Source organism: Ahaetulla prasina, chromosome 2 (genome assembly GCF_028640845.1).
Source record: "Ahaetulla prasina isolate Xishuangbanna chromosome 2, ASM2864084v1, whole genome shotgun sequence".
Classification (NCBI taxonomy): Eukaryota; Metazoa; Chordata; class Lepidosauria; order Squamata; family Colubridae; genus Ahaetulla; species Ahaetulla prasina.
The window spans coordinates 166,924,546-166,951,728 of record NC_080540.1 but is presented as its reverse complement, the minus strand read 5'-3'; the positions used below and the strand labels follow the sequence as shown (position 1 = coordinate 166,951,728).

The 27,183-nt window shown below is 43.8% G+C and overlaps 1 protein-coding gene across 1 annotated transcript in view; it reads right to left on the bottom strand.

Annotated features, from left to right (window-relative positions):
• Positions 1–24,036, bottom strand: part of NDUFA4L2 (NDUFA4 mitochondrial complex associated like 2) — a 63,253-nt gene extending 39,217 nt beyond the window's left edge. The window contains exons 1-2 of the mRNA XM_058173473.1: positions 23,937–24,036; positions 3,282–3,367 (exon numbers count right to left, since the gene is read on the bottom strand). Coding sequence (XP_058029456.1) covers positions 3,282–3,367; positions 23,937–23,975 — 125 coding nt within the window. The 5' untranslated portion in view covers positions 23,976–24,036. The remainder of the gene's footprint in view (positions 1–3,281; positions 3,368–23,936) is intronic.
• Between the last annotated feature and the right edge of the window lie 3,147 nt (positions 24,037–27,183).

Here is a 27,183-nt window from a genome sequence, read left to right as displayed (position 1 = left end):
TTATCAGGCAGGTATCAGTGCCCAAGAGTTCAGTAGTCATCCATCTTTTTTTTCTTTTCTTTCGTCTTCCATGTTTTCATGGAACTTCTGCATTTTGGAGGAGGTGTTGACATACCTGAGTTTGTAGATGTCACTAAAGGTTTCCCCCCCACTCCTTTCCTGGAAAAATATTGCTCAGACATTCTACACATGCTCTTATGGGAACAGATAGCCAAGAATGAAAACATCATCTTTTTGGCATCATCTCCACTGGGCCAAGATTGATCATAGTGAAAATGTAAAAACATTGAGATTTTATTCTAGTTAAAAATGAGACAAAAATATCCTTGAGCAAGTATGGAGTGGCTTTCAAAATTAAGGAGCAAATCTTCTTTTGCCAAGAAGGCAGTACAGAAAAATGTACGTATCAAAGTAATCCTGGCAGAGTTTAAGGACCGTTAAAACCCTCCTTGACATAACAATTGAATTAATTGTAAACTTTAAAACTTACAGAATTATTTCAATACCATTATTGTATTTTATGTTTAATGCTTCCATCTACGCAATAGATGTGGTGGCTCAGTGGCTAAGATTTTGAGCTTATCGATCAAAAGGTCAGCAGTTCAGCGGTTTGAATCCCTAGCCCCGCGTAATGTAGTAAGCTCCTGTTACTTGTCCCAGCTTCTGCCAACCTAGCAGTTCGAAAGCATGTAAAAAATGCAAGTAGAAAAAATAGGGACCATCTTTGTTGGGAAGGTAACAGCGTTCCATGCGCCTTTGGCATTGAGTCATGCCGGCCACATGACCACGGAGACGTTTTCGGACAGCGCTGGCTCTTCGGCTTTGAAATGGAGATGAGCATCGCCCGCTAGAGTCAGGAACGACTAGCACATATGTGTGAGGGGAACCTTTACCTTTACCTTATGCAATAGATATTGTCAACAATTTTTATGTTGCATTTTTAGAGTTTTTCTCTGATTTAGTAGCAATTTTTAAAACAATATTGGCTTTTTTCTTCCTTTATATTTATGAAAGCATCAATCATCTTACGATTACCAGGAGTAATATTTAATCCAAATTTGTATTTTTTTCCTGAAAAATGTTAGCTGTTTTCTTCATCTACTTTAGTGCTTAACCATCTTAGTATTATTTGGTGAACAACTGTGGCACATGGGTACTATTATTGGGAAGGGAAATATCACCATGAATAGTTTCAGTTTTAACTGGCAGTTCTAGATTGATATTGTAAAGAAGTTATATACTGCATTGTGTTGTTGTTTTTTTGTTCATATGGACACTGAATGTCTGGGGGCTTGGGGCCAGTGTCATCTTAAATTCAGATTTCCTTCCTTGGGTAATACATATGCAGTGCTACAAAGAATGAAATTCACAGGGGCCTCTGTGGCTCAGACTGGTAAGACAGTCTGTTATTAACAGCAGCTGCCTGCAATTACTGCAGGTTCAAGCCCCACCAGGCCCAAGGTTGACTCAGCCTTCCATCCTTTACAAGGTAGGTAAAATGAGGACCCAGATTGTTGGGGGCAATACGTTGACTTTGTATATAATATACAAATGGATGAAGACTATTGCTTGACATAGTGTAAGCCGCCCTGAGTCTTCGGAGAAGGGCGGGATATAAATGCAAATAAAAAAAAATCTCAAAAACATGTACCTTATGATTCTTGATGGACGTATCTTTTCTTTTATGTACACTGAGAGCATATGCACCAAGACAAATTCCTTGTGTGTCCAATCACACTTGGCCAATAAAAATTCTATTCTATTCTATCCAAAACTGTACTAAAGCTATGGCTTTGTCAGACAAGGAGTGTATGATGCATTCACTAGTATGAGCAGAAGAGTTTTCATTAACATTTTGAAATAAGGTGTTCTAACCCTAAATCTGAAAATGCCCACATGCACAGGGGTGGCCTGCTGGCAGTTTGCAGGGGTTTGGGAGAATCTCTAGCTAAGATTCTGTGCAATTTGGAGAACCCCCAAATCCCACTCTTGGCTCCTCCCACCCACCCCTTCCCTCCCCTCCCAGGAGTCTCCACACGGCCTGTTTTGAATGCAGATAAGTGCAGGGCGCGCATAGAAGCTCGGGAGGGTGAAAAACAGGCCTACTGGAAGTTTGGGAAGGCTGGAAACAGGCTCGTTTTTGGCCTCCAGAGGGCCTCCGGAACCCGGGGAGGTCGTTTTTGCCCTCCTGGAGGAAAAGGAAAACCTCCAGAGCCCAGGGAAGGCAAAAAGCACCCCCACCCTGCTGTGGTGCAGGAGGCCGACTAGGCCACACCCACCATGGCTACACCTACCTAGCAATCGGGCAGAGAACCCCTTGCTAAAATTTTTGAAGCCCACCCCTGCATATGCATTAAGGTTCTACATTGATCCCTGATTCTTAGAAACATGAGCAAGAATATGTCACTCTTTGAGTGAGATGGGTGGTTTCTAAATTTGATAAATAATTAGATGTTCAAGTTCTAACCCTATAAACAACAGCAATCAGTTTTTCCTTCACTTTTCTTTCTCCTCTCCAGGCTAGCATAAATCCTAGGATAATCAGGGCCAGTGGCAGGGAGCATTTGACACGTCAGTAAAATCTGACCTGACAGGTTGGCCTGACAACTGGTCTATTGCTCTTAAGTAATATTGCTTTTCTCAGGTCATTTAACAGATTTAACAGGTTAACAGAGTTGGAAGGGACCTTGTAGGTCATCTAGTCCAACTCCCCATCCCACCCAAGCATTTACATTAGGGATCCCCAAACTTGGCAGCTTTAAGACTTGTGGACTTCAATTCCCAGAATTCTCCAGCCAGCAAAGCTTAAAGCTGCAAAATTTGAAGACTTCTGATTTACATGGTCCTTAACATTCAAATTGACCAGCTTTGAGCCGAGATGGCACAATGGTTAGAATGCAGTACTGCAAGCTACTTCAGCTGACTGCTAGCTGCACTTCATCAGTTCAAATCTCACCAGGCTCAGGGTTGACTCAGCCTTCCAGCCTTCTGAGGTGGGTAAAATGAGGAGCCAGATTGTTGGGGGCAATAGGCTGACTCTGTAAACCGCTTAGAGAGGGCTGTAAAAGCACTATGAAGCTGTATATAAGTCCAAGTGCTATTGCTATTTGCTGATTCTGCTGATACTCTTGTACTACTGCTGGCAGGATTTGGTTTGCTTCAACTGACAAAGCAGATCATGAGGATTCTACAGTGCTAGCTTAGATCAAATAATGGATCCCTTATAAATACTGCAGAAACTCTTGTCCCAATCTAAACGTAATTGCTGTCCAGAAACATACCTCACTTCAGGAACAAAGAAGGTCTTCCTTGCAAGGATATAAAGACCACCTGCAACTCCAAATCCGGTGATGAGAATTAAGGAGAGCTAAAAAAAAAAAAAAGAGAGAGAGAGAGATGAAAAATACTTATATAAAATGAATATTTATCAGGGGGATTGGGGAGTGAAAGGGAGCTCTTGACACATCAGGAGATTTACAGAAAAAATATGGCACAGCAATCGTGTAGCCCGGTTCTTGTACATAGTGTAGCTGTCAGTTTGAGTGACTGGATTAAAATGGGGGTGGGGAAATAGCCATGTCTTCGTGGGGAAGTATGTCTTGGGAAGAGGAATTGCTTTGTGCTGCTGGTATCTTGAAGGAGAGAAGGGAGCAGGACTTTTCAGCCAGGGGGACTAAAGACAAAAGTCTATGGGGTTGTCAAACACTTTCTTGTCTTCTGTCTGCTGAAAATTGTTACTAGGATAGTTTATTTCATTATGGACGATGTCATTTACTTTATCAGCGAGGATGTAATCTCGGACTGATTTTCTCTATCCACTAACCTGCCCTTGACTCCGCTTGTTCAATTTCCAATCCCTTCTACCTCTTTAACCTTTCCAATCCTGTCACTTATCGTCCTCTGAGTAGCATTTCTTTCTTAACCAGCTTTCACCCAAATTGTTGTTCCCAAATCAACGGCACCCAGAGTGGTGATTCAGTGGATGCACCGTATATGACTGAAACAGGAATTTCTATAGAGGCCTTAAAATCTCACCCATCATCGAATTACTTCTACATCTGTCAACCCCCCAAAGGTAGACCAGAGCAGGAAATCAACTCCACAGGAACACCAAAACCGCTTTCATTAAATCTGGCTGTAATAATAGGATCTGCCAGGTCTGGTTCTGCTGTTCTTATAGCTAATGAATTGGGGAGCCCTTTGCGTAACCCATTTCCAAATGTTATCTTGTTCTAGCCTTTAAAAAATGCTTCAGCCCCTAGACCCGTGATGCCTATGGCATTTGTGCCGGAAGTGGCACACAGAACTATTTCTCCGGGCATCACCTGTTGCTCTTCCTGGTTCCGGTGCACATATGTGTGCTGGCCAGCTGGTCTTCACGTGTATGGCAGTGCTGGAAACCAGAAGAGCAGCTCCCTGGTGCACATGTGCCTGCCGGGAAGTTGGGCTTCTGGTTTCTTGTGCATGTATGCGCGCCCGCCAGTTGGTCTTCGCACACACATGCACGCAAGAAACCAGAAGACCAGGTGACAGGTGCGCATGCACACATTGGAAACCAGAAGCTCAGCTTCCCGGTGTGCACATGCGTGCCAGGGAGCTGCTTTTCCAGTTTCTGGTGCTGCCCCCCGCACGCCCGTGTGCTCCCGTTTCAGCACTTGGTGCTGAAAAGGTTCGCCAACATTGCCCTAGACAATGGCTTTCCATATACATTCATCAAAGTAATCTTTACTCTCTACCCCAGTGATGGCTAATCTTTTTGCCATCATGTGCCAAAAGTGGGGGGAGGGCATGCGCGTGCCCACACCCATATTTCTATGCGCCCTGCCCCCCCGCATATGCGCGCAACCCCCCTGCACTCTCCCTGCTTTTGGCACGCGATCGCACACGGTCCCGGTAAGCCCGTTTTTCGCCCTCCCCAGGCTCCAGAGGCTTTCTAGGAGCCTGGGGGCAAAAATGACCTCCCCCCCCCAAGCCCCTCTGGAGGCTGGAAACAGCCTGTTTCCCCGACTTCCAGGTGGCCCAGAAAATCAGCTGGAACTGAGTTCGCGTGCCCACCGATATGGCTCTGCGTGCCACTTGTGACACACTTGTCATACGTTTGCCACCACCGCTCTACCCTATCTAAGTATGATTTTCAAAAGTGTTAAAAAAAGTCCTTTTGTGCAGCTCCCAACATATGACATTCCTTGAGAATTTTGTCTATTCTCCTAGCAATCTATGTTTTGGATCTGTCTACATTGATTGGTGATTTTGAAAGTTCTAGTCCCTATTCTTCCAAAACACCAAAGTTAAGGAGATAATTTAAACTGCAATTCTGCTTGCTCTTGAAACTATTAATCAGCTGTTGCTTCTTCTTAGCATTTAAATTGTTTTATTTAGGGATTCCCTTTTTCAAAAAATTAAGTCAGTTTGCAGGATATCCTCTGCAATGAAAAATAAGAGAAAATTTCACCATTTACAATAATAAAATATTCTAAAGATTATACTGGATACAGGTAGTTCTCAACCTTCAACAGTTTGTTTAGTAACCATTCAAAGTTACTGGAAAAAAATGACTTATGACCATTTTTCACAGTTATGACCTTTGCAGAATCCCCGTGATTATGTGATTAAAATTCAGATGCTTGGCAACTGATTCATATTCATGACCAAATGTCCCAAGAGCATGTGATCATCTTTTATGACCTTCTGATGAGCAAAGTCAATGGGGAAGCCAGTTTCACTTAATCACTGGGTTACTAACTAATCAACCACAGTGATTCACTTAACAGCGGTAGCGAGAAAGGTCATATAATGGGACAAAACTCAATTAACAAATGCCTTACTGAACGACAGAAATTTTGGCCTCCATTGTGGTTATAAGTCGAGGACTACCTGTATTATAAAAAAGGAACCAAATATAATGAAGGGTTAAATAGTAACAATTCTGAAACTTTGCACACAAGAAATCTCTTTTGGTAGCTTTTGTTAAAATGTTATATGCTCTGGAGTTTTTTGAGGTACAGAATTGTATAGCAAGACAATTCACTTTTCTGATTATTTCAAGTGTCAAAAGTTTATGCTTGCAAAGGCTGGCTAGAAGGAAAATTGGCAACACATGGTAAAATCTCAGCTGCTGACGTGGAGACAGCAATTGAAATAGTTAAGAAGAATAGATGGGATCAGCAGACATAAATACAGAGTTCCTTGTGTTTCACATGCTGTTACCATGTGAAATAAAGTATTTCTACTTGGTCCCGAATTTGCTATCAATCTATTCCTAGGCTCATTTTCTAATATTATGAGAGAAACAAACAATCTATAGCCACCTTGCACATCAGGATTGTAAGTATATGTTGAGTATGGATTTTTGCTAGGAATATTCACAAATAATTTGAAAGAGTACTCTAAAGCTACTTTTTCCTTAACATCTCCTCCCCCTTTTCATAGCTGTCGATGAGGGTAGAGTTGATGGAAAGGACGAGTATTCTGGATGAGAGAAGGTTGGAACACCTGGGTGTAAGCAAACTTTCTTTCCCGCCCGGCCCCGGGAATGTTTTATCCAGTGGTGGGATTCAGCCGATTCAGGCCGGTTCGGGCGAATTGGTAGTTAAATTGCTGGATGGTCCCTCCCCTCCCTGTCCCTTCCAGGAGTCCCCACGCACCCCATTTTGGCTCCCAGCTAAGTGCAGGGAGGCCTACTAGCCCCAAAATGGCGCAGGGGTGCGGTGCGCCCCCCCACAGCCCATTTTCACTCCCATGAGATTGCCAGGGGGGGCCTCCTACAGTGGTGGGTTGACCCTGGTTCAGATCGGTTCTTGCGAACCAGTAGTAAAACTGGGGAGGAGCCTCCGCCCACCGACCCTGATGTCATCAGGAAGCTTCTGCGCATGCAGGTGATCCCGCTGCAAACCGGTAGTAAAGGTAAGTAGAACCCACCCCTGGCCTCCTAGGTCCAAAACAGGCCACAGGAGTGGGTGGCGTGTTGCCCTGAGACCTGTTTTTGCTCCCAGGGGTGTGGAGGAGGCCGAGTCCTGCCTGTCACACCCCTGGCTACACCCACCATGGCCATGCCCACTCAGCCAGTCATTAGGGCAGAGAACCGGTTGTTAAATTATTTGAATCCCACCACTGGGTTTATCCCTTTCTTCTAAAAGGAAAATGGATCCTGGGGGTTGCAGGAAGCATAGCTGATCATGCAGTGAGTTAGATGAAGTGGCAAGGCTGAACTTTTCACCTTTTTTTTGTCTGGGTGGGGGAGGGGGCGCTGAAATAGACAGTTACAGTTTAATGCATCTATTCTCATTCTTCTCTTCCTCGCTGTATGACAAAAGATGCTGAAATTGGTGTTTAGCTGCTAAGATTCAACAACATAATATTAGAAGGGTGCCAGAGGTTGTAAAAATGGACCTGCCTGGGGACTGACATGGAGTTGCGGGCTGCATATCCAGCTTTATATTCTCAGCCCTATAGTCAGTGCCATTGTTTTGCTTCAAAGAATACAGGCAAAATTTTCAGAGAAATGTTTTAAAGTCTGAATCCGGCCTTAAGTCATCAGATTGGCCTGTGGCGGACCATCCACTATTTATTAAGATTTATATCAATTCTTGATCACAGTCTTCTTCTCTATTCCAGCCTCAGAAACAATAACTGTATTCTAGGCCGCAGTCTATTTTCTGTTCTTTTCTTTTCTTGATCTCTCCAAACCTTTAAAGTGGCAAGATCCATTGCTTTCCAGAATGGCAGGGGGACGTTGCCTGTGGCACTATTCAGTGGTCCAAACAAGCAGTCTAGCTTCATCCATTCCATTTAAGTCTGCCCGAAGGTAGGACTTTTGATCTGCAATACAGAATACTCCTCTCAAGCCTGGAAGCCATCTTTTGCTTTGGATCTTCAGGCTTGCCACATTTACCACTGTGGGACTGCTACAGCTACACTACTACTCAGGTGTGTGAAAGAAAGGATCAGTTCCTGCTATATATAGTAGCTCATTCTTCTGCTATTTTTAATGCCTAGGTTTTGCTGGTTTGGGTAGCATTTCCAAAACTTGGACAACGTGATCTGAATAGAAATGCTAATGAAACTGAAGGAAGAAAGGATCTGGTAAAGCTTTTTGTAATGTATTTTAAACTTTAGGAGGGAAATTTGGGCGGGAACAAGCACGTTGCTGATTGGTTGAAGCCTCAACCAAAATAGTATTTAAAGAGGGGTTTTTGCCTGTTGTCTTTTGCTGGGTTCACTATAAACTAAAGAGCTGTTGTCACTCACTGGTCTCCTGCCTCTTTATTGCCCGAATTTAACACTTTTCCCAGAGAATCAATCGGTTTGGGATCTTCTCTTCAGAATTCCTAGCCAGCGCTGGTTGCAATGCCAGGTGTTGAGATGCCAACATAGCAATACCATTTAGACTCATACAGGTAAGTTCTCCAGCTACAACCATAATTGAGCCCAAAAATGATGTTGCTAAGTCAAACATTTGTTAAGTGAGTTTGCCCCATCTAACGACTTTTCTTGCCGCGGTTGTTAAGTGAATCATTGCATTTGTTAAGTTAGTAACAGGGTTGTTAAGTGAATCTGGATTCCCCATTGGTTTTGCCTGTCAGAAGGTTGCAAAAGCTGATCAGTGATACGCCATAAATACGAACCATTTGCCAGGCATCTGAATTTTGATCATATGAGTATGAGGATGCTGCCATGGTCATAATTTTGGAAAAACGATCATAAGTCACTTTTTTCCAGTGCCGTTGTAACTTTGAACGGTCACTAAATGAACTGTTGTAAGTTGAGGACTACCTGTATACTGCTTCACAGTGATTCACAGCCTTCTCTAAGCACTTTACAGAGTCAGCCTACTGCCCCCAGCAATCTGGGTCCTCATTTTACCAACCTCAGAAGGGTGGAAGGCCGAGTCAACCTTAAGCTGGTAAGAATCGAACCGCTGGCAGTCGGCAGTCAGCAGAAGTAGCCTGCAGTACTGCATTCTAATCGCTGCGCCACCATGGCTCTTAACCATACATACCTGGAGAGTGCTCTTTCTTGAAAAAATGTGATTTGTTATCCAACCATATAATAACCCTCTTGCTGTACTGTATGGATTCAACATCTCAGTTGGCCAACAGAGTTGTTTCCTGCATCTCTTTTCTCCAGTGGTGGGATTCAAATAATTTAACAACCGGTTCTCTGCCCTAATGATTTCTTCCAACAACCAGTTCACCAAACTGCTCAGAAAGTTAACAACCGGTTCTCCCGAAGTGGTGCGAACTGGCTGAATCCCACCACTGCTTTTCTGCCACTTTCTGCAATCAATGCATACAGCTCAAAAACTTCCCCATCCACAAAGACCTACCAGAATGCTAATGTTTGCTTGACTCTTGGTCCCTGGCTCTGTCCCTGTTTAACGAAATAACCCTGAATGCCAACAGCTTTTTGTATCCAATTCCAAGGTAATTTCCTTCCCAGCCTACTCTGTGAATCCTCAAGAGGCTGGAGGTGGAAAGCCTCAATCCGAACAGATACAGCAGCTACTTGACCTTTACTAAATTGCACTGGCCCTTCATGCCCAAGTAGGTGTTTGGAGTATAATGAACTTTCTGGCACCACCCCTGCCCTCTAGCCAGATGTATATAATCCTAACAGTTGCCATAAGAACAAAGCAAATCATTGGCTAGCCCAGAAAATCAGGATGGACCCCCGAATAAGGCAACGGGCAAACAGAGGAGAAATTAATAGAATAGAATAGAATAGAATTTTATTGGCCAAGTGTGATTGGACACACAAGGAATTTGTCTTGGTGCATATGCTCTCAGTGTACATAAAAGAAAAGATACGTTCATCAAGGTAATGGGCTTACTTATTGGAGAAGATGATTACAGACTGCTTGCAAGCAGGATGGAGACTGAAAACTCTCTTGGCGTCCTTAGGGGGAAAGAAATTGAACGGTTTGAATAGTTCCTGGAAACAATTAAGAGTTTGCCCCATAAAGAAAAGGAGGGAAAGAAAATAAACACCTCCAAGGCATAGCTACTTATTTAGAACTCAAATAATCTGCACGTTACCAAAGCTCACTCTGCAAATACTGTAAACAGCGGGTAGGTGGCTGTACATCGTATCGATTACCCAGATGTCTGTGTGATGGCACCCAGAATTATTTCTCATTTGCAAAAAGAACACTTGTAATTTGGAAGCCACTTCGTAGCCCTCCCTTGGGGGAGGTGTGGTTTTTTTATCCTTGGTTGCAGAAATGGGTGCAGAATACAGTACAGTGGGCTTTTGTTACAAAGTGGTTTTGCTCCCCCTCCCTCCCTCTCTTTTTCTCCTCTCCTCCCTTTATTTCTCTATCTTTCCCACTCCCTCCCTCTCCCTCTCCCCCTCCCCCTCCCTGCCTCTTTCTCTCACCTCTTCCCTGCCTCCCTCGCTTTCTCTCACCTCCTCCCTCTCCCTCCCTCTCTCCCTCTCTCCTCTCCCCCTCACTTTCTCTTTCTCCCTTCCCCTTCCCCAGTGGTGGGATTCAGCCAGTTCGCACCACTTCGGGAGAACTGGTTGTTAACTTTCTGAGCAGTTTGGTGAACTGGTTGTTGGATGAAATCATTAGGGAAGAGAACCGGTTGTTAAATTATTTGAATCCCACCACTGCCCCTCCCCCTCCCTTTCTTTCTCTCCTCTTCCTCTTCCTCTCTTTCTACCCCTCCCTCCCTCTCTATCCCCCTCCCTCCCTCTTTTTCTGTCTCCCCTCCTCTCTCCTTCCTTTTCTCTTTCTCTCTCCCTCTCCCTCTCCCTCCCTCCGACTCTCCCTCCCACTTTTTCTCTCTCTTCCTCCCTCCCTCTTTCTTTCTCTTTCTCCTCCTCCCTCCCTCTCTCCCCCCCTCTCTCTCCACCCCCACCCCCAAATGTGCTTTTAAAAATATGCCATGCAATTCATTACATGAACCGAAATACTTAACCAGTAGTCACTGGAAAGATGTGGTAAGCAAGTGGCAAAACTCACAGATTAATCACTGATCGATTGGCAACTACGTACCTAAAAAGAAATTGAGCTTGTATTTAATCCTCTTCAAAAAAGTATAAACAGAAAAACACAGGGGGGAAAAAAAGTATGCAATGTCCAGCTTCTCAACTTGTGGGCTTAGATTAAAATCAGTCCTAGAAATTTCTCCCTTTGCAATAAATATGCAAAAGTATGCGGTCTCTAAAAAACACATTACAGAAAAGGACAAAACGGCTCCCCTCCTGCCCAATTACATTAATTACTGATTAAAATTAGTTGTCTGCACATCGTTACCGTTTGTATAATTGAGTCCACACCTGAATATACTAACCATTTTTCTTCCCTTATACCAAACACACAAGCCTAGGTGCAGGTGCACAAACATACATACACCCCTCTCCTTCCAACAAGAATTACAAGCAGATGTGGAAAAATATAGAATGGAGATGGGGCCTGAATATTTTGCTCAGAAAAATGGAGGGGAAGTGTAATTTTACAAAAACGCTAAGATTGTTTTCTTCCCTATTTCCCATTCAGAGGATCTTCAAAAAATTAGAATTCCCATATTTTGTAAGATGGGAGCAAATATCGTCAGGTTTCAAACACAAGTAAGGTGGACAATGTAGGTATGTCCCGAGGGATTTGGGAAGATTATGGATATTCCAAATAACAGTATAGTAGAAACTATGAATCAGCAAGAACATTAAGGAGAGACCCAAAGGTCCTCTTCCAAAAGACAGCTGGATTTTCTTGTTTTCTTCTTTGAAAACATTTTGTTTCTCATCCACGAAGCTTCTGAAGAACTGAAGAATGTGTGTGTGTGTGTGTGTGTGTGTGTGTAGCATGTGTATATGTATGTTATATATGTGTACACTTTTGAGAGCAGGCAACAGAATTTCGTTTTTAATGTGTGCCAGTGTGCCCACAGTAAAAAAATGACAATAAAGGTTCTCTCCCTCCCTCCCTCCACGCACCGTCCATCCATCCATCCATCCATCCATCCATCCATCCATCCATCCATCCATCCATCCATCCATCCATCCATCCATCTATCTATCTATCTATCTATCTATCTATCTATCTATCTATCTATCTATCTCTGATATAGTTAAAAACACAATAGAAAAATGTGGATCTCATTTTTCCACAGTGGACAAATGAACTAGAAAATCCAGAATAAGCAGTCTACCCTTGAACCAGTGAGTTTTTAGTGTACAGCATCCCCATCCATTTCTCGTTCTTTTTAAATACTTACATGCCCACTTTCAGGCACCATCTTCCTGAATTAACAAGGTTTGGCATACCCCAGTTTCAGCAGATGTTGAGTGCATTCAGAAGGTTAAAGTTATTGGGAGATGCTCATTTTTCTTTTTTGCACTGTGTGTCGGCCCCGTGCCAGGTAGACCTGGCAGTGGCCGCTAGCCGCAATACACCGGATAATCAAGAATGACGCCACAGTCCCAGGAACTGCTGGCACCTCTGTGGAGCATCAGGGTTTATAGACGTATTTCACCATCTGCTGCTGGCATCTTCTGGGTTATTAATACTGGGGAAACATCTGAGGATGGGTGAGTCACTGGGAATAAACGTATGAATTAACTAACTAAAGCTGTTACCTGAAAGGAGGCTCTCATGGCTTTATGGCAGCAGCAGTGGAAACCATACAGAGCAAAGAAGGAGCTTTTGTTTTGTTTTGTTTTGTTTTTGGCATCTCTCCCACAAACATTTTCTTGTTCTCTAGGACTGATATCCCCTCCCTCTTCATCACAATTCCCTTGAACTGCAGTTCTGGAGAGTATCTTGAAACAAAGAGCGTAAGCTAGTGAAACATGAAGGCTGCTTAATTAATACTGTATTTATATTAATAGACTGATTTGCTGCTCTAAAGGAACCTAAAAGACAGGTTCCATGTTTGCTTCCGGGACACTAAAGGAAACCAGCCACCGATTTGCCGATTGGCCATTTATACCAAAAATTATTATTTAGGGCATGGTGTGGGATGATACTTTAGACCCGTGATGATGAACCTTTGACGTGCCCATGTGCCTGTCTGCATGCCGGAAGTGGCACATGAAACCATCCCACGAGGTATGCATGGCCCTGCTGGCCTTCGCGCCCAGGGGAGTACTAATACCTGGAAGAGCGGTGGTCCATCGCGCATTTTATTTATTTATTTATTTATTTATTGATCATATTTATATACCGCCCTATCTCCCGAAGGACTCAGGGCGGTTTACAGGCACTTAAAAAACACATAAATACAATATAAAAAACAATTAAAAAACTTATTCTAAAAGCCCAATAATTAAAAAATATAAAAAATAAAACCCCAATTAAAACCCCATAAATTTAAAATTTAGCTCAGTCCTGCGCAATTAAATAAGTATGTTTTAAGCTCGCGGCGGAAGGTCCGAAGGTCCGGAAGCTGACGGAGTCCGGGGGGTAGTTCGTTCCAGAGGGTGGGAGCCCCCACAGAGAAGGCCCTTCCCCTGGGCGTCGCCAGACGACATTGCCTCGCTGACGGCACCCTGAGGAGTCCCTCTCTATGAGAGCGCACGGGTCGGTGAGAGGTATTCAGTAGCAGTAGGCGGTCCCGTAAATAACCCGGCCCTATGCCATGGAGCGCTTTAAAGATGGTCACCAAAACCTTGAAGCGCACCCGGAAGGCCACAGGTAGCCAGTGCAGTCTGCGCAGGATAGGTGTTATGCGGGAGCCACGAGGGGCTCCGTCTATCACCCGCGCAGCCGCATTCTGGACTAACTGTAGCCTCCGGATGCCCTTCAAGGGGAGCCCCATGTAGAGAGCATTGCAGTAATCCAGGCGAGACGTCACGAGTGCGTGAGTGACCATGCACAGGGCATCCCGGTCCAGAAAGGGGCGCAACTGGCGCACCAGGCAAACCTGGTAGAACGCTCTCCTGGAGACGGCCGTCAAATGATCTTCTAAGGACAGCCGTTCATCCAGGAGGACGCCTAAGTTGCGCACCCTCTCCATCGGGGCCAATGACTCGCCACCGATGGTCAGCCGCGGATTTAGCTGACTGTACCGGGATGCCGGCATCCACAGCCACTCTGTCTTGGAGGGATTGAGCTTGAGCCTGTTTCTCCCCATCCAGACCCGTCGGCCTCCAGACACCGGGACAGCACTTGATAGCTTCGTTGGGGTGGTCCGGTGTAGAAAAGTACAGCTGGGTGTCATCCGATACAGCTGGTACTTCACACGAAACCACTGATGATCTCACCCAGCGGCTTCATGTAGATGTTAAACAGAAGGCGAGAGGATCGACCCTGCGGCACCCCACAAGTGAGGCACCTCGGGCCGACCTCTGCCCCTGTCAACACCGACTGCGACGGTCGGAGAGATAGGAGGAGAACCACCGATGAACGGTGCCTCCCACTCCCAATCCCTCCAACCGCGCAGCAGGATACCATGGTCGATGGTATCGAAGCCGCTGAGAGGTCTAATAGGACCAGGGCAGAGGAACAACCCCTATCCCTGGCCCTCCAGAGATCATCCACCAACGCGACCAAAGCCGTCTCCGTGCTGTGACCGGGCCGGAAACCGGACTGGAACGGGTCTAGATAGACAGTTTCATCCAGGTGTAAGGGAAACTGATATGCCACCATATTTCTACAACCTTCGCCGCGAAGGTTGGAGACCGGACGATAATTACCTAAAACAGCCGGGTCCAGGAAGGCTTTAAGGAGGGTCTCACCACCGCCTCTTTCAAGGCGGCCGGAAAGACACCCTCCACCAAAGAAGCGGTCGTAATCGCCTGGAGCCAGCCTCGTGTCACCTCCTGAGTGGCCAGCACCAGCCAGGAGGGGCACGGGTCCAGTAAACACGTGGTGGCATTCAGTCTACCCAACAACCTGTCCATGTCCTCGGGAGCTACAGGGTCAAACTCATCCCAAACAATGTCACCAAGACCACTCTCGAGCGTCTCACCTGAGTCACCGCAATTTTGGTCCAACCCGTCCCGAAGCTGAACGATTTTATCGTATAGATAACCGTTAAACTCCTCAGCACGTCCCTGCAGCGGGTCATCCCGCTCCCCCTGGTGAAGGAATGAGCGAGTGCATGAGCGAGTCAGCACCCAAACACCCAGATACCGTCATGGAAGCATGCCCGACGAACAGCTGGCCATCGCACATGCACATAACATCAACCCAGAAGGTCAGGTGCCAGCCTGCGCAGCTCTTCCGGGTTCTGCCGCTCCCACGCGTGCGATGGCCAGCTGACCGGTGCATGTGTGATCATAGGAATGCAGAATAGGAGCCAGCAAGGCTGCGCATTCTTGGCGGGATGTTTTGCATGTGTGCCATAGGTTCGCCGACATTGCCTTAGACAATGTCATCAGTGGGGTCCTTGGTGCTATCTGAGCTCGGGTTAGTTTTGTTTTGTTTTTTGCAGATGTTTTATAACCCAACTAGGTAACATCATCAGTACTAGAAAGGAGTGGGGCTTGCTTTGGTTTAGATGCAAGTGTCTTGCCCTGTCAGTGTTGATGGGAGTGTTCTTGGTGGTTCCTTGATTAGGCTGATGTTTACTGCTAACTTGTTTGTCTGGGTTAGTAGTTCCTTAATTGAGGTATTGTCATCAGGTTGGGGGGTAGTGGTGGGAGCACCAGCTCAGGGCATTAGCATTGCTGATAATGGAAAAACTGTGCCATTGTATTGAATCAGAATAGAGCCAGAAGGGACCTTGGAGGTCCTCTAGTCCAGTTCCCTGCTTAGATAGGAAACCCTAAATCATTTCAGGCAAAAACCTCCAGTGATGAAGCACCCACAGTGTCTGAAGGCAAGCTGTTCCTCTGGTTAATTGTTCTCACTGTTAGGAAGTTTCTCCTTCATTCCAGATTGTTTCTCTCCTCGATTACTTTCCATCCATTGTTTCTTGTCCTGCCCTTTGGTGCTTTGGAAAATAAATTGACTCCCTCCTCTTTGTGCCAGCCTCTCAACTACTGGAATACTGCTATCATGTCCCCCTTAGTTCTTCTTTTCTCTAGACTAGCCAAACCCAAATCCTGCAACCCAGAGGTGGTATTCAGCAAGTTCTGACCAGTTCTGGAGAACCAGTAGTGGAAATTTTGAGTAGTTTGGAGAACCGGTAAATACCACCTCTGAGTGGCCCCACCTCATCTATCCTCTGCCTCCCAAGTCTCAGCTGATTGGGAGGAAGTGGGGATTTTGCAGTAACCTTCCCTTGGAGTGGGGAGGAAATGGAGATTTTACAATATTGTATTGGCACTCTTGATATACTGTAGCTCCAGAAGGAGGCATGGAAGATACTTGGAGAAATGTGAGATTTTTCCTGACCCTTCTCATTTCCATTATTGTATATGCCAGAAGTTACAATGACACCCATTAGGATGATGATCAAAGACAAATCATTGATGAGAAAAAGAAACTGTGCCTGTAACTAATCACAGTCACTGCTTATCATCACAAAACAACAACAACAACAACAACCCAATGACCCTGGGGTATGTGGACAGTGGTATAGCTTGGAATAAAGCAGTTACTCTTATCCTATTAAGAGAATGGGGACAGCTTCATTGTGAAATGATCCAAGCAATGATGGATACAAAGGATGGGTGGTAAACCACAACTCTGACTTCCATCTAGGCTAGTCTAGATGGTGAGACTTTTCTCTCCTGCTGGATACAATGTCGGAAGCCCTCAAAATTCACAGCCACCAAATTATATAGCAGACACTCTTTTTCTAGCTTTGTTTTATCGAGATGGCCATTTTCTACTCTATTTCTGTTCCACCAGCAGAATTCTGAGGTTGTAAATTGGTGGGATTTTAAGGGGGGGGGCTTGGCTTGGTGGGGATTTGATGTGGAGTTGGCATTAATCGCAGGCTGAGGCAGTTGGGCACCCTAGGAAGTGCGACCACACAACAGCAGGAGAAGCTGTTGCAAGGTGAAAATGCTGAACTGCGCGGATGGTGCAAACAACAGCTGATGATGGATAATGGATGGTGTGTCAGGAAACTCTTCAGCAGCCTACATTGTCCCATTTGCCTCAATTAAAAAGAAGAAAGATGCTTGCAATTAACTGTTTGTGTGATTTCCTAGCACCCCTCTTTTTCAGGATGAAAACCCCTTATTTTCTGGTACCTGTTTCAGGTAAACCTGACCCCTCCCAATTTTTTAGTTTCTTGTGGGTAGGAATTCAAGAATGTCTTTTTAAAACTTTGCTAGTGCTGTGTAGAATGGCAGAACTCACTAGTTTCTCTTCCACAGTATTGCCAAAATTGACTGCATGTTAAACAGATGTTCTGTAATTAAACCATGGAATTTAAAAGATCTCAAGTGAGAACTTTTGGCATAAAATTATGTGGAAATTTGGGGTACCTTGGAGATAGGGATGGGCCTATCTGATGAAATGTGCATGGATCATTATTGGATGTGAAAAAAATAGCAGTCCTTTTTCTTTCTTTTTCCCCCCCATTAGCTTATTTTCCACTTTTTGTTCTTGACCTGTCCTCAGATACAAGTACCTGCTACTCCTTCCAAAATGCTGCATGCAAAATTTTGCTTTAGGTTATTCTAGAGACAAAATGATGGGCGTCGCTTAGTAATATAAAGCACCATCCCTTGAATCTTCTGAAGCCCTTTTGCTTACTGAATCCAGAATGGTGCAAACAATGCCTCGAACTACAAATAAAAGCATTCTGAATTTCACTCACTCTTGTTGGACTAAATGGTTGAAGAGATGGGGGTTTATGATTTTTTTTTTACAATTAATACAATAGGCTCAGGAATCAATGCAAAATTGGTTAGTAGTTGCTGTGTCTGGATTCTCAATGGCTATTTCATAAAGAGTACATTGCAATAACTCAATTTTTTTAAGCTATTGACACACGGATCCCCACATTTCTCAAATATCTGTTATCTGGAATCCAAACTCAGCTTGTCCTCCTATGAATCTTCTACAGTAGGGGGTCCCCGACCCCTAAGGCATGAACCAGTACCAGTCCATGGCCTGTTCGGAACTGGGTCACACAAGTGGCAGGTGAGTCGCTTGTACAGCCCAGCAAAGCTTTACCTGGCTACGCACAGGATGTAGGTTGTACATGAAACCATCCACTCCCAATCCTTGGAAGACAATTTTTCTTCCAAAACCAGTCCTTAGTGCCACAAAGGTTGGGGACCATTGTTCTTAAAGCACACTGCTTCCCAACCCTTCTTCCATGCTCTTGAAATACGTCTATGTTTTGAACATTGCCAAGATCAAAGTTTTGGTACCACCTAAAAGGCTCTGAATCAATTTAGCCAAGATGACCCTAGGCAACAGAGCAGCTGGTATACAAAAAGAATCTCTGCCTTTATCCTAACCTTTCACAAAAAGCTTTACGCCCTTACGGGCAAAATCCTGAAAAGGATGCTGAAAAAAAGACACGAAACCCTTGGAAACAAGGACGCTACCCCTTCTAGATCATTAGGTCTGCATTACTAACACTTATTTGGCTAACATTAGATAGGACTACACAAGGTTCCTTGTCCCATTCTGCATAGTCTCCGTGATGTACGGTATAACCTTTGAACCAGAAGATAATACATTGGCTTAAACAAGCAAGCAAAAAGACCCAGCTGGTATTCAGAAGGAGCAGTTATCAAGACCTGCCATTACTTAAACTGATTCCTTGGATTATATCTGTCAGGTGGGATGCCACATTATTTAAATAAAAGCATCATTAGAAGAGACTGGACAGTTTTCTAGGCCAGGGGTCTCCAACCTTGGTCCCTTTAAGACTTGTAGACTTCAACTTCCAGAGTGGCTGAGGAACTCTGGGAGTTGAAGTCCACAAGTCTTAAAGGGACCAAGGTTGGAGACCCCTGTTCTAGGCTACACCACACTATAGTGACCCCCCAGAAAAGAAAACAGTAAGGCTATGGGTCCTAGAGCAAGAGGTGCAAAGAATTAAATAGGAGAGGAGTCCCATTGGGGAAAGAGAGAGGAAGAGCGGGGGGGGGGGGACTCTATCCAAGGTCCTGAAAATAATATGAAGTTGCAACCAAAACAAATGTTTTAGCAGGTCTACCCTCCATTCAAAACCCCAATTTATTGTAATCCTTCCTTCCTTCCTTCCTTCCTTCCTTCCTTCCTTCCTTCCTTCCTTCCTTCCTTCCTTCCTTCCTTCCTTCCTTCCTTCCTTTCTCACAGCCATTCCAAGGAACTCCTACACCACCTCCCTTGGCAAACCATTGGGTGGTTAAATTATATTGTTCCCTCTGTTATGCTGATGTTGGGCCAAATTAAAGAGGGAAAGTCACAGTGCCTTATTGTTGTTGGGAAGTTCAACCAAGCCTTTATCGGCTTCCTACATCCTATGCTTCCTATCACTTCCATTCCTGCTGCTTTAAGCCCTTACAGCTGGGCTAAGTCTTGAACAGGATGCTTTAATGGTAGGATGTCAGAACCTCTTGCTTTTCTTCTGTTGGTGTGTTAGCAAATGACAAAACCCTCCCTCTTTGAAACTCTGCTCAGGGTGTTTTACAGAAACACACAGACAAGTTTTCTTCGGTACCTGCACGACTGCTTCTCATAAAGGGAAGAAGTCCTTCTTCAACAGAGAAAATTAATGTTTCAGGGAGAACTTGAATTCTTCTCTCAACATGTTGGTTCTCTATATGCACAGGGTCTTGAAAATAAAATAGGCTGTTCTCTGCAGCAGCGATATAATGGTCTTACCAGTGCTGAGTTCTGACATTGTAATTTAATTGCAATTTAATTTGTGGAAAAGGATAGTCTGTTTTGGAGGCAGGGGTTTCAAAGTCTAGGACCAATGTTTGAACAAAGATTTCTCCTCAGATAGGCTGAAGTAAAAATCTTTGATGGGGTGGGTGGGAAAGGATCCTTGAAAAAAATCTTGCTATTCATGTAGCACTTCGCAGGGAATGAAAAAAAAAGCAGTTTGTGTTATGTGTTTGTGCATATTTGCACCTATTAAATAAGGCCATCTTCTTTCTTTTTTCTTTAGCCCATGAGAAGAGAAATTGTATTTATATCAAGGCCTCAAGAGGCATATATAATTTATTAGGGTTTATTCATTTTTATAAACAAAATCCCTGTCATGAATTTTTGATGGAAAAGGAGACAATCGTTTTGAGGGGTGGAAAAATGGGGGGGGGGAGTGACTTGTACGTTTTCCGTTCTGTCACTGAAATCCTGAAAATGAGGTAGGGTTGTGGATCAGTTAGATGACAAAACATTAGGAACATATTAAAAATAATAATCCCAAAACCTTAAGCTGGTTTTTAAAGTGGGACGGCTGATGTGTGTGAGCGGGAGGCTAAAAACCTGCTGTGTGTTGATTTATTTCTGGAGTGTAGTAAAACCCCTTAGAGGCATCAGATATAACAAGGTAAATAACACATCAAATCTCCCCTCTTGCCAATTGTGTTTGTGCACCGCCAGCTGCAGATGTCTAGGGTTAAGGAACAAAGTACGCAGCATTAAATATACACAAGCTTCTATCCAGGTGGAGGCAGGCAGCAAAGAGTTCTAAGATTTGGGCCATCAAATAAGTAAATAAATAAATAGTCTTTGGAAAGACACAGAGAGAATTAGCAGCTGTTCTGAATCCTTCCAGGTTATACTTAAGGAATGGGATGTTCTTTGTATCAACATGAAATCCAGTAGCAAAAGGAAGTTCTTTCTCACAAAATCCTACAGTAGAAAAGTGTCCAGTTGAAGGTTTCAGATACAGAAACTAGGGATGCCAATGTTTTTACCCCTCTCTGTCTTTTTACAGATCTGTCACTTGAAAAATCAGGAAAGGAAAAAGAACCAAATGTTACTTGCAGCCTCTTTTCCTTCCTGGTAGCACCTCTTGGAGCAATACACAGGCTATTCTCCCAGGGAGGTTGCTTAGACTAGGAAGTCAATCTCAGAAGATGACAAAGGCAGGCCACTTCCTTTTTATATTTTTATTTTTATTTACATGGACCCGGACCAAGAACTGAGAAGAGAGTAGGAAGTTTTAGCAAGGAGAATTAGAATTTAGGGCAAAGTGCATGATGTTTGAGGCCAGAGGGCCATGGAGTCCTAAGCTTTGGTTGCAGATCCCAGAGCCTCTTAAAATAGCCCTGTAGCTTTGAACATGTCAGAAGAGGATCAGTAGATACACAATAATCTATTTATTAAATACTTAATTGTCTCGGTTTAAGTTAGTTTTTGCCCTAAACTGGTTAACTTTCAGAGCACCCCTCCCCTCCCAAAAAATCATTGAATTAGCCACAATTGCTGGTTTCATATATTATACTATTGCTATGAAAAAGGAAACACACTGTGTTATGACTGTAACAGCATAGGTAAGGTAAAGGTAAAGGTTTCCCTCACACATATGTGCTAGTCATTCCCGACTCTAGGGGGCAGTGCTCATCTCCGTTTCAAAGCTGAAGAGCCAGCGCTGTCCGAAGACGTCTCCGTGGTCATGTGGCCAGCATGACTAAATGCCAAAGGCGCACAGAACGCTGTTACCTTCCCACCAAAGGTGGTCCCTATTTTTCTACTTACATTTTTTATGTGCTTTCGAACTGCCAGGTTGGCAGAAGCTGGGACAAGTAACGAGAGCTCACCCTGTTACGCAGCACTAGGGATTCGCACCACTGAACTGCCAACCTTTCAACTGACAAGCTCAGCGTCTTAGCCACTGAGCCATTGCGTCCCTAACAGCATAAAGGACATTAAATGAGAAAGAATTCCTAGACCACAATATTCAACCTGCAAGTTCACGTTGCCCTAATTACATTTTCAGTCATCTGAGATTATTGGAGTTGTAGTCCAACAGCATTTGGAGAGCCTCAAGCTCCCCACCCCTCTGCAAAGGAGTTAGAAAATGGACACTGTATTAGAAAAATATGCGAAAGGTCTAGATTTGGTTTAGGTGTTTCTATATGGCCAGCTTGCCTTTGTATAATTATTCCACTGGAACTCGTGTACTTTATTTCATGCTACCTCACTGATTCTATACACTTTGTTCCAAACAATTACCCACATCTATAGTTTAGCCACATGTGACAGATGCACACATTCTTTCTGTTTACCGTCTTTTTGAGAATGTTGATTCCAAATTCCTTGTGTGTCCAATCACACTTGGCCAATAAAGAGAATTCTATTCTATTCTATTCTATTCTATTCTATTCTGTTCTGTTCTGTTCTGTTCTGTTCTGTTCTATTCTATTCTATTCTATTCTATTCTATACTGTTCTGTTCTGTTCTATTCTATTCTATTCTATTCTATTCTATTCTATTCTATTCTATTCTATTCTATTCTACTCTTTCAGTATTATTAAATATATTTTAAAGGAAAAATGTAACTATTTATTTTCTCAGAATAATTGCTTGTTGCATTATCTTGAATTTAGGGAAAGTCAGGAAGGTTAGATTTTAGCCTTAAGCGTTCTTTCATGCTGCTTCTTTTGCACCAGTCACTCACTCTCGCATTCAATCTCCTACCATTCATCACCCATTCATTTTTGGCCCCATTTCCCTTGTTGCATAGCACAAGCAGGTCTTAAATATCTCATTCCCATTAGATTCAACTTCTGTGTTTTTCCTGACACACCAAGCTTTCACTTCCATATAATAAAATGGGCAGAACTGCATTCATATACACACTAATTTTAACTTCCACAACAAAAATATTATGTTGTCATAAAGTTTGTGATATTTTTTTTTTGTTTACATTTATACCCCGCCCTTCTCCGAAGACTCAGGGCGGCTTACAATGTATATGGCAAATAAATGAATAAAGAAGAATGGCCGTTGTTATTATTACATGTTGTCTACCCTAATATCATTTGTATGTATAGTCAAATTGTCAAAATCATGTGCGAGAATGTTCCCACCAAGAAAAATTTGGGTAAAGTAAAAGTATAGGCAAGAAGTGGAACTATCCTGCTTTGGGATTCTTTTTAAGGATGAAAATATGACTTACAATATTAAAAAGCAATAAGAAAAAGCCATGTAGTTTCCTACCACGTATTCAGTGCTCCCAGAAAAAGTGACTAATTGTGCCCCTAATTAATAGATTAACAGTGTTGGAAGGGACCTTATAGGCCACCTAGCCCACCCCCCCCCCCCCCCGCTAAAGCAGGAGACCCTACACAATTTCTGACAAATGGCAGTCCAACCTTTTCTTGAAAATCTCAAGTGATAATTATAAGACATTATGGAGCAATTCCACCTTTGCTTCCTTATAAATTTTTTACATACATACATACATACATACATACATACATACATACATACATACATATATATATATATATATATATATATATATAGAGCAAGCAAAGACAAAACTTGTCAAAAACGACAGAAAAAATACAAGAGAACCTTTCTTTATACAGTTATTCAAAAGTAACAATTGGGGAAGGAATATTATGTTCGTGATGTATTAGTTAGCTTTATATTCCATTTTTGCTCCTATTACATGGAGGGGGGGCGAAATAGGATTAAGGTTTTTAAGATTCTTTGACTTTCCTATGAATGGGGCTGCTTCCTTTGAAAAGAGAAGCAGTGAAGCCAATGAAGCACAGCCAGGATCCTTAACCAAAGAGTTTGACATCTCCCTTGAATTTGTGTGGAGAATTGGGGAGGATGGAAATGTGGGTGGGACACCTGCCTGCTAAGATGGGTGAAATTTCACCGTTTTTCCTTCTGCTTGAGCACCTATACACCCTTCTCCTCAACTGGGTTCTTTCCCTCCCCTCTCTCATCCTCCCAGAAGAAAGAACCACCTGTTAAACTTCGTGTCTGCAGCAAGTCACGGAAACGTCCCAGCCGGGAGAAGGAAGAGAAGTTCTTTGATGGAACGAGAGGAAAAAGGAAGCTTTGGAACAGAACTAAGAATCTAGGGATTTAGGAACGAGAAATAGGACTCAGGGACTCTTCTAAGTTACAGGATGGGGACTCCAGGGCCGGACAAGGCAGACAGGAGAGAGAAAGGACTCACTGTTGGAAACCGCGTGAGCTGTCGCAGTCGAAGGGACATGTTCCTCAACGGTGCGTCCGTCCTTCTTAAGGGCCGCGCTTGCGAGGCTTTGGGGAGTCCCTTCGGCTCGACGGCTTTTGAGGCTTGCCACAGTTTGCCCCGCCGGCCCAGCGCATCCCAGACAGCGCCTGCCCCCGCCTCCTCCAGGACGGGAAGGAAGGAGGGGTGGTCCCCCTGTTACTCCTCCGCCTATTTTTGGGGGGGCGGGGGCGGGGGGGCGGCGGGAAGAAGGTTGGTGGGACGTGAACGAGAGAAAGAGACGGAGGGAGTCGTAGGATCGAGGCTGGCGTCCCGAGTAAATACGAAAGGGAGTTAAAAGTCACGCGAACTAGCCAGAGAGAAAAGTAATCGCGGATTTGAGCTTGTGCGCGGTTGCCTGCGGGGGAATAGGGGTGCCGGGTCTATTGGGGCGGGGGGGGGGGCTTTATAGGATTGTAGGAGAAAGGAGGCGAGGGAGGGGGGTCCGTTCTTGTGAGCCAAAAGTGCTGGGGATTTGAATCCTTCAGACGAGGATGAGTTATAGAGCAAATCCCTTGGGCTTCATTGATCGTACCCCGCTTCCCCGACACCCCTCTTCCTGTTCCCATGATCTGGAGCAGCCAAAACTGGGACCCTGGCTTGCTTGGCTATCGATGGTTCAGATCAGTGGTGGGTTTCAAATTTTTTTACTAACGGTTCTGTAGGTGTGGCTTGGTGGGCGTGGCAGGATACTGTAAAATCTCCATTCTCTCCCCAATCCAGGGGATGGTTACTGCAAAATCCCCATTTCCTCCCAATCAGCTGGGACCTGGGAGGCAGAGAATAGATGGGGGTGGGGCCAGTCAGATTTTTTTACTACCGGTTCTCCGAACTACTCAAAATTTCCGCTACCGGTTCTCCAGAACTGGTCAGAACCTGCTGAAACCCACCTCTGGTTCAGATGTGCTGAGGAAGGCCAGAAGGGGGCTGAGCATCTCCTTGTGTTCAAGGGAAAGAAGGGCATATATTGTCGCTGAAGAGGAAGGCCAGTTGAGAAGGAATTAGGATAATGCTTTGTGAGATTCAAATCTCGCAGATGCTTCTTTGGGGGGGGTCAGTGTTTTTGCCCCATGACTCTGAAGAGAGGAAATGAGAGGACTGGTAAAATGTCTCTGGAGATATCTCTAGTACCTTCTTCCAGCCTTTCCAATAGAGGTAGTCCTCAACTTGCAACAGTTCATTTAGTGACTGTTCGCAGTTACAACAGGATTGACAAAAGTGTTTTATGATCATTTTTCACACTTACGACCGTTGCAGTATCCCTGTGGTCACGTGATCAAAATTCAGAAGCTTGGCAACTGGTTGATATTTATGACGGCTGCAGTGTCCTGGGTTCACGTGACCACCTTCTGTGACCTTCTGACAAGCAACGTCAATGGGGAAGCTTAAGACGCACTTAACAACCGTGTTACTAACTTAAGTACAGTGATTCACTTAAGAACTGTGGCAAGAAAAGTCGTACAATGGGGGAAAAGTCACTTAACAAATGTTTCACTTAACAACATTGGACTGATTTCTTAAATTCTAAATTTTAAAGTTTTAATTCTTTGTAATTTTATATGGGGTATTTTAGGTTAGGTCAATTTGACGGTTTTAATTCAGCCATTGTGGAATAGGTATTTTAAATTGATATTTTAACTTTGTATACTTGCTGTTTTTATCTTTGGCTGTACACCGCCCTGAGTCCTTCGGGAGAAGGGCGGTATAAAAATTTAAATAAAATAAAATAAAATAAAATAAAAACAAAATGCTGGACCCAATTATGGCTGTAAGTCAAGGAGCAGCCTGAGTTCTCATTTTATTGACCTTAGAAGGATGGAAGGTTGAGTCAACCTTGAGCCGGTGAGAATCGAACCCCTGGCAGTCGGCAGATCTAACCCGTAATACTGCATTCTAATCACTGCACCACCACAGCTGTGGCTCAGAACAACACGATTACTCCTAACTAAGAATGGTGTTCTTCTTACCACACCTTTGAAAGTTCCTTTTGTGCATTGGGGGCCCAGCCTATCAAAGCTTATCTGAGTGGCTGGCAGGGTTTTTCAAAACGCCATTGCCTTGCAATTAATTTTCTTATTTGTTTTTCCGGTGGGTGGGGGAGAGGAAAAGATAGGAAGATCAGTAGTTTTCCTGGGAGACCCATATACATCTTTCGATCTAAGTAGCTAAGCTGCCTATTATGATAAAATCCCAGGCTTGCGTTCTGAGGAATTGAATGTGAAGGGGAGAACCTCGTCCTATCTTCCTTGCACTGGAGAGCCCCATTATAAGATCAGGTTCTGCTGCTAGCCTTTCAGATATGTACAATTTTCACGACTACACTTCTTCATACCCCTTGCAGGGCTGAACTGCAGCTATTTGCCAAGACTGACAAAATGCATGTCTCTTCACCATATGCCAGTCGGCAATCAATTTTATTTTTCATACAAACAAAACACAGGTATGTTTGCTTCTGGGCCCCTAAATTTCACGCCAGACGGAGGTGACATTTATAACTGATGGGGCCATCAACCTGCACGGTTTATATATATGATAGGTTCGTGCATATGTGTGTGTTTTCCCCTTTCTGTTTGATTGCTTGGATAGAAACAAACCTTTCCTTAGTTAATGGTAGGCTAGCAGTTGCTAGTAGAGACTGCAGAATCTAATGCCATTTTTCTCAACTCACAATCTACAGATGTGCTAAATTTCTAAGCAGCTTCCATCTTGGTCAGCTGAAGAGCTAGTTTGGCTAACTGGGAATGATGGGAGTTGCGATCCCACACAACTAGAAGCCTAAAGTTGAGTGAGGCTGTCATAATTCTAGCAAAATTTTGTTTTGACTTTGAAAAGGAATGGAGCTGTGATGCAAGGGAATATGAATATGAACTAAAACAATCTGTAGTTTTACAGCATTTCTAGCTCTTATAGAGATTGAAACATTGAGTGTATTTCATTGCAGTTGCAGCACTTAATAAAATAGAATAGAATAGAATTTTATTGGCCAAGTGTGATTGGACACACAAGGAATTTGTCTTGGTGCATATGCTCTCAGTGTACATAAAAGAAAAGATACTTTCATCAAGGTACAACATTTACAACACAATTGATGATCAATATATCAATATAAATCATAAGGATTGCCAGCAACAAGTTATAGTCATACAGTCATAAGTGGAAAGAGATTGGTGATGGGAACTATGAAACGATT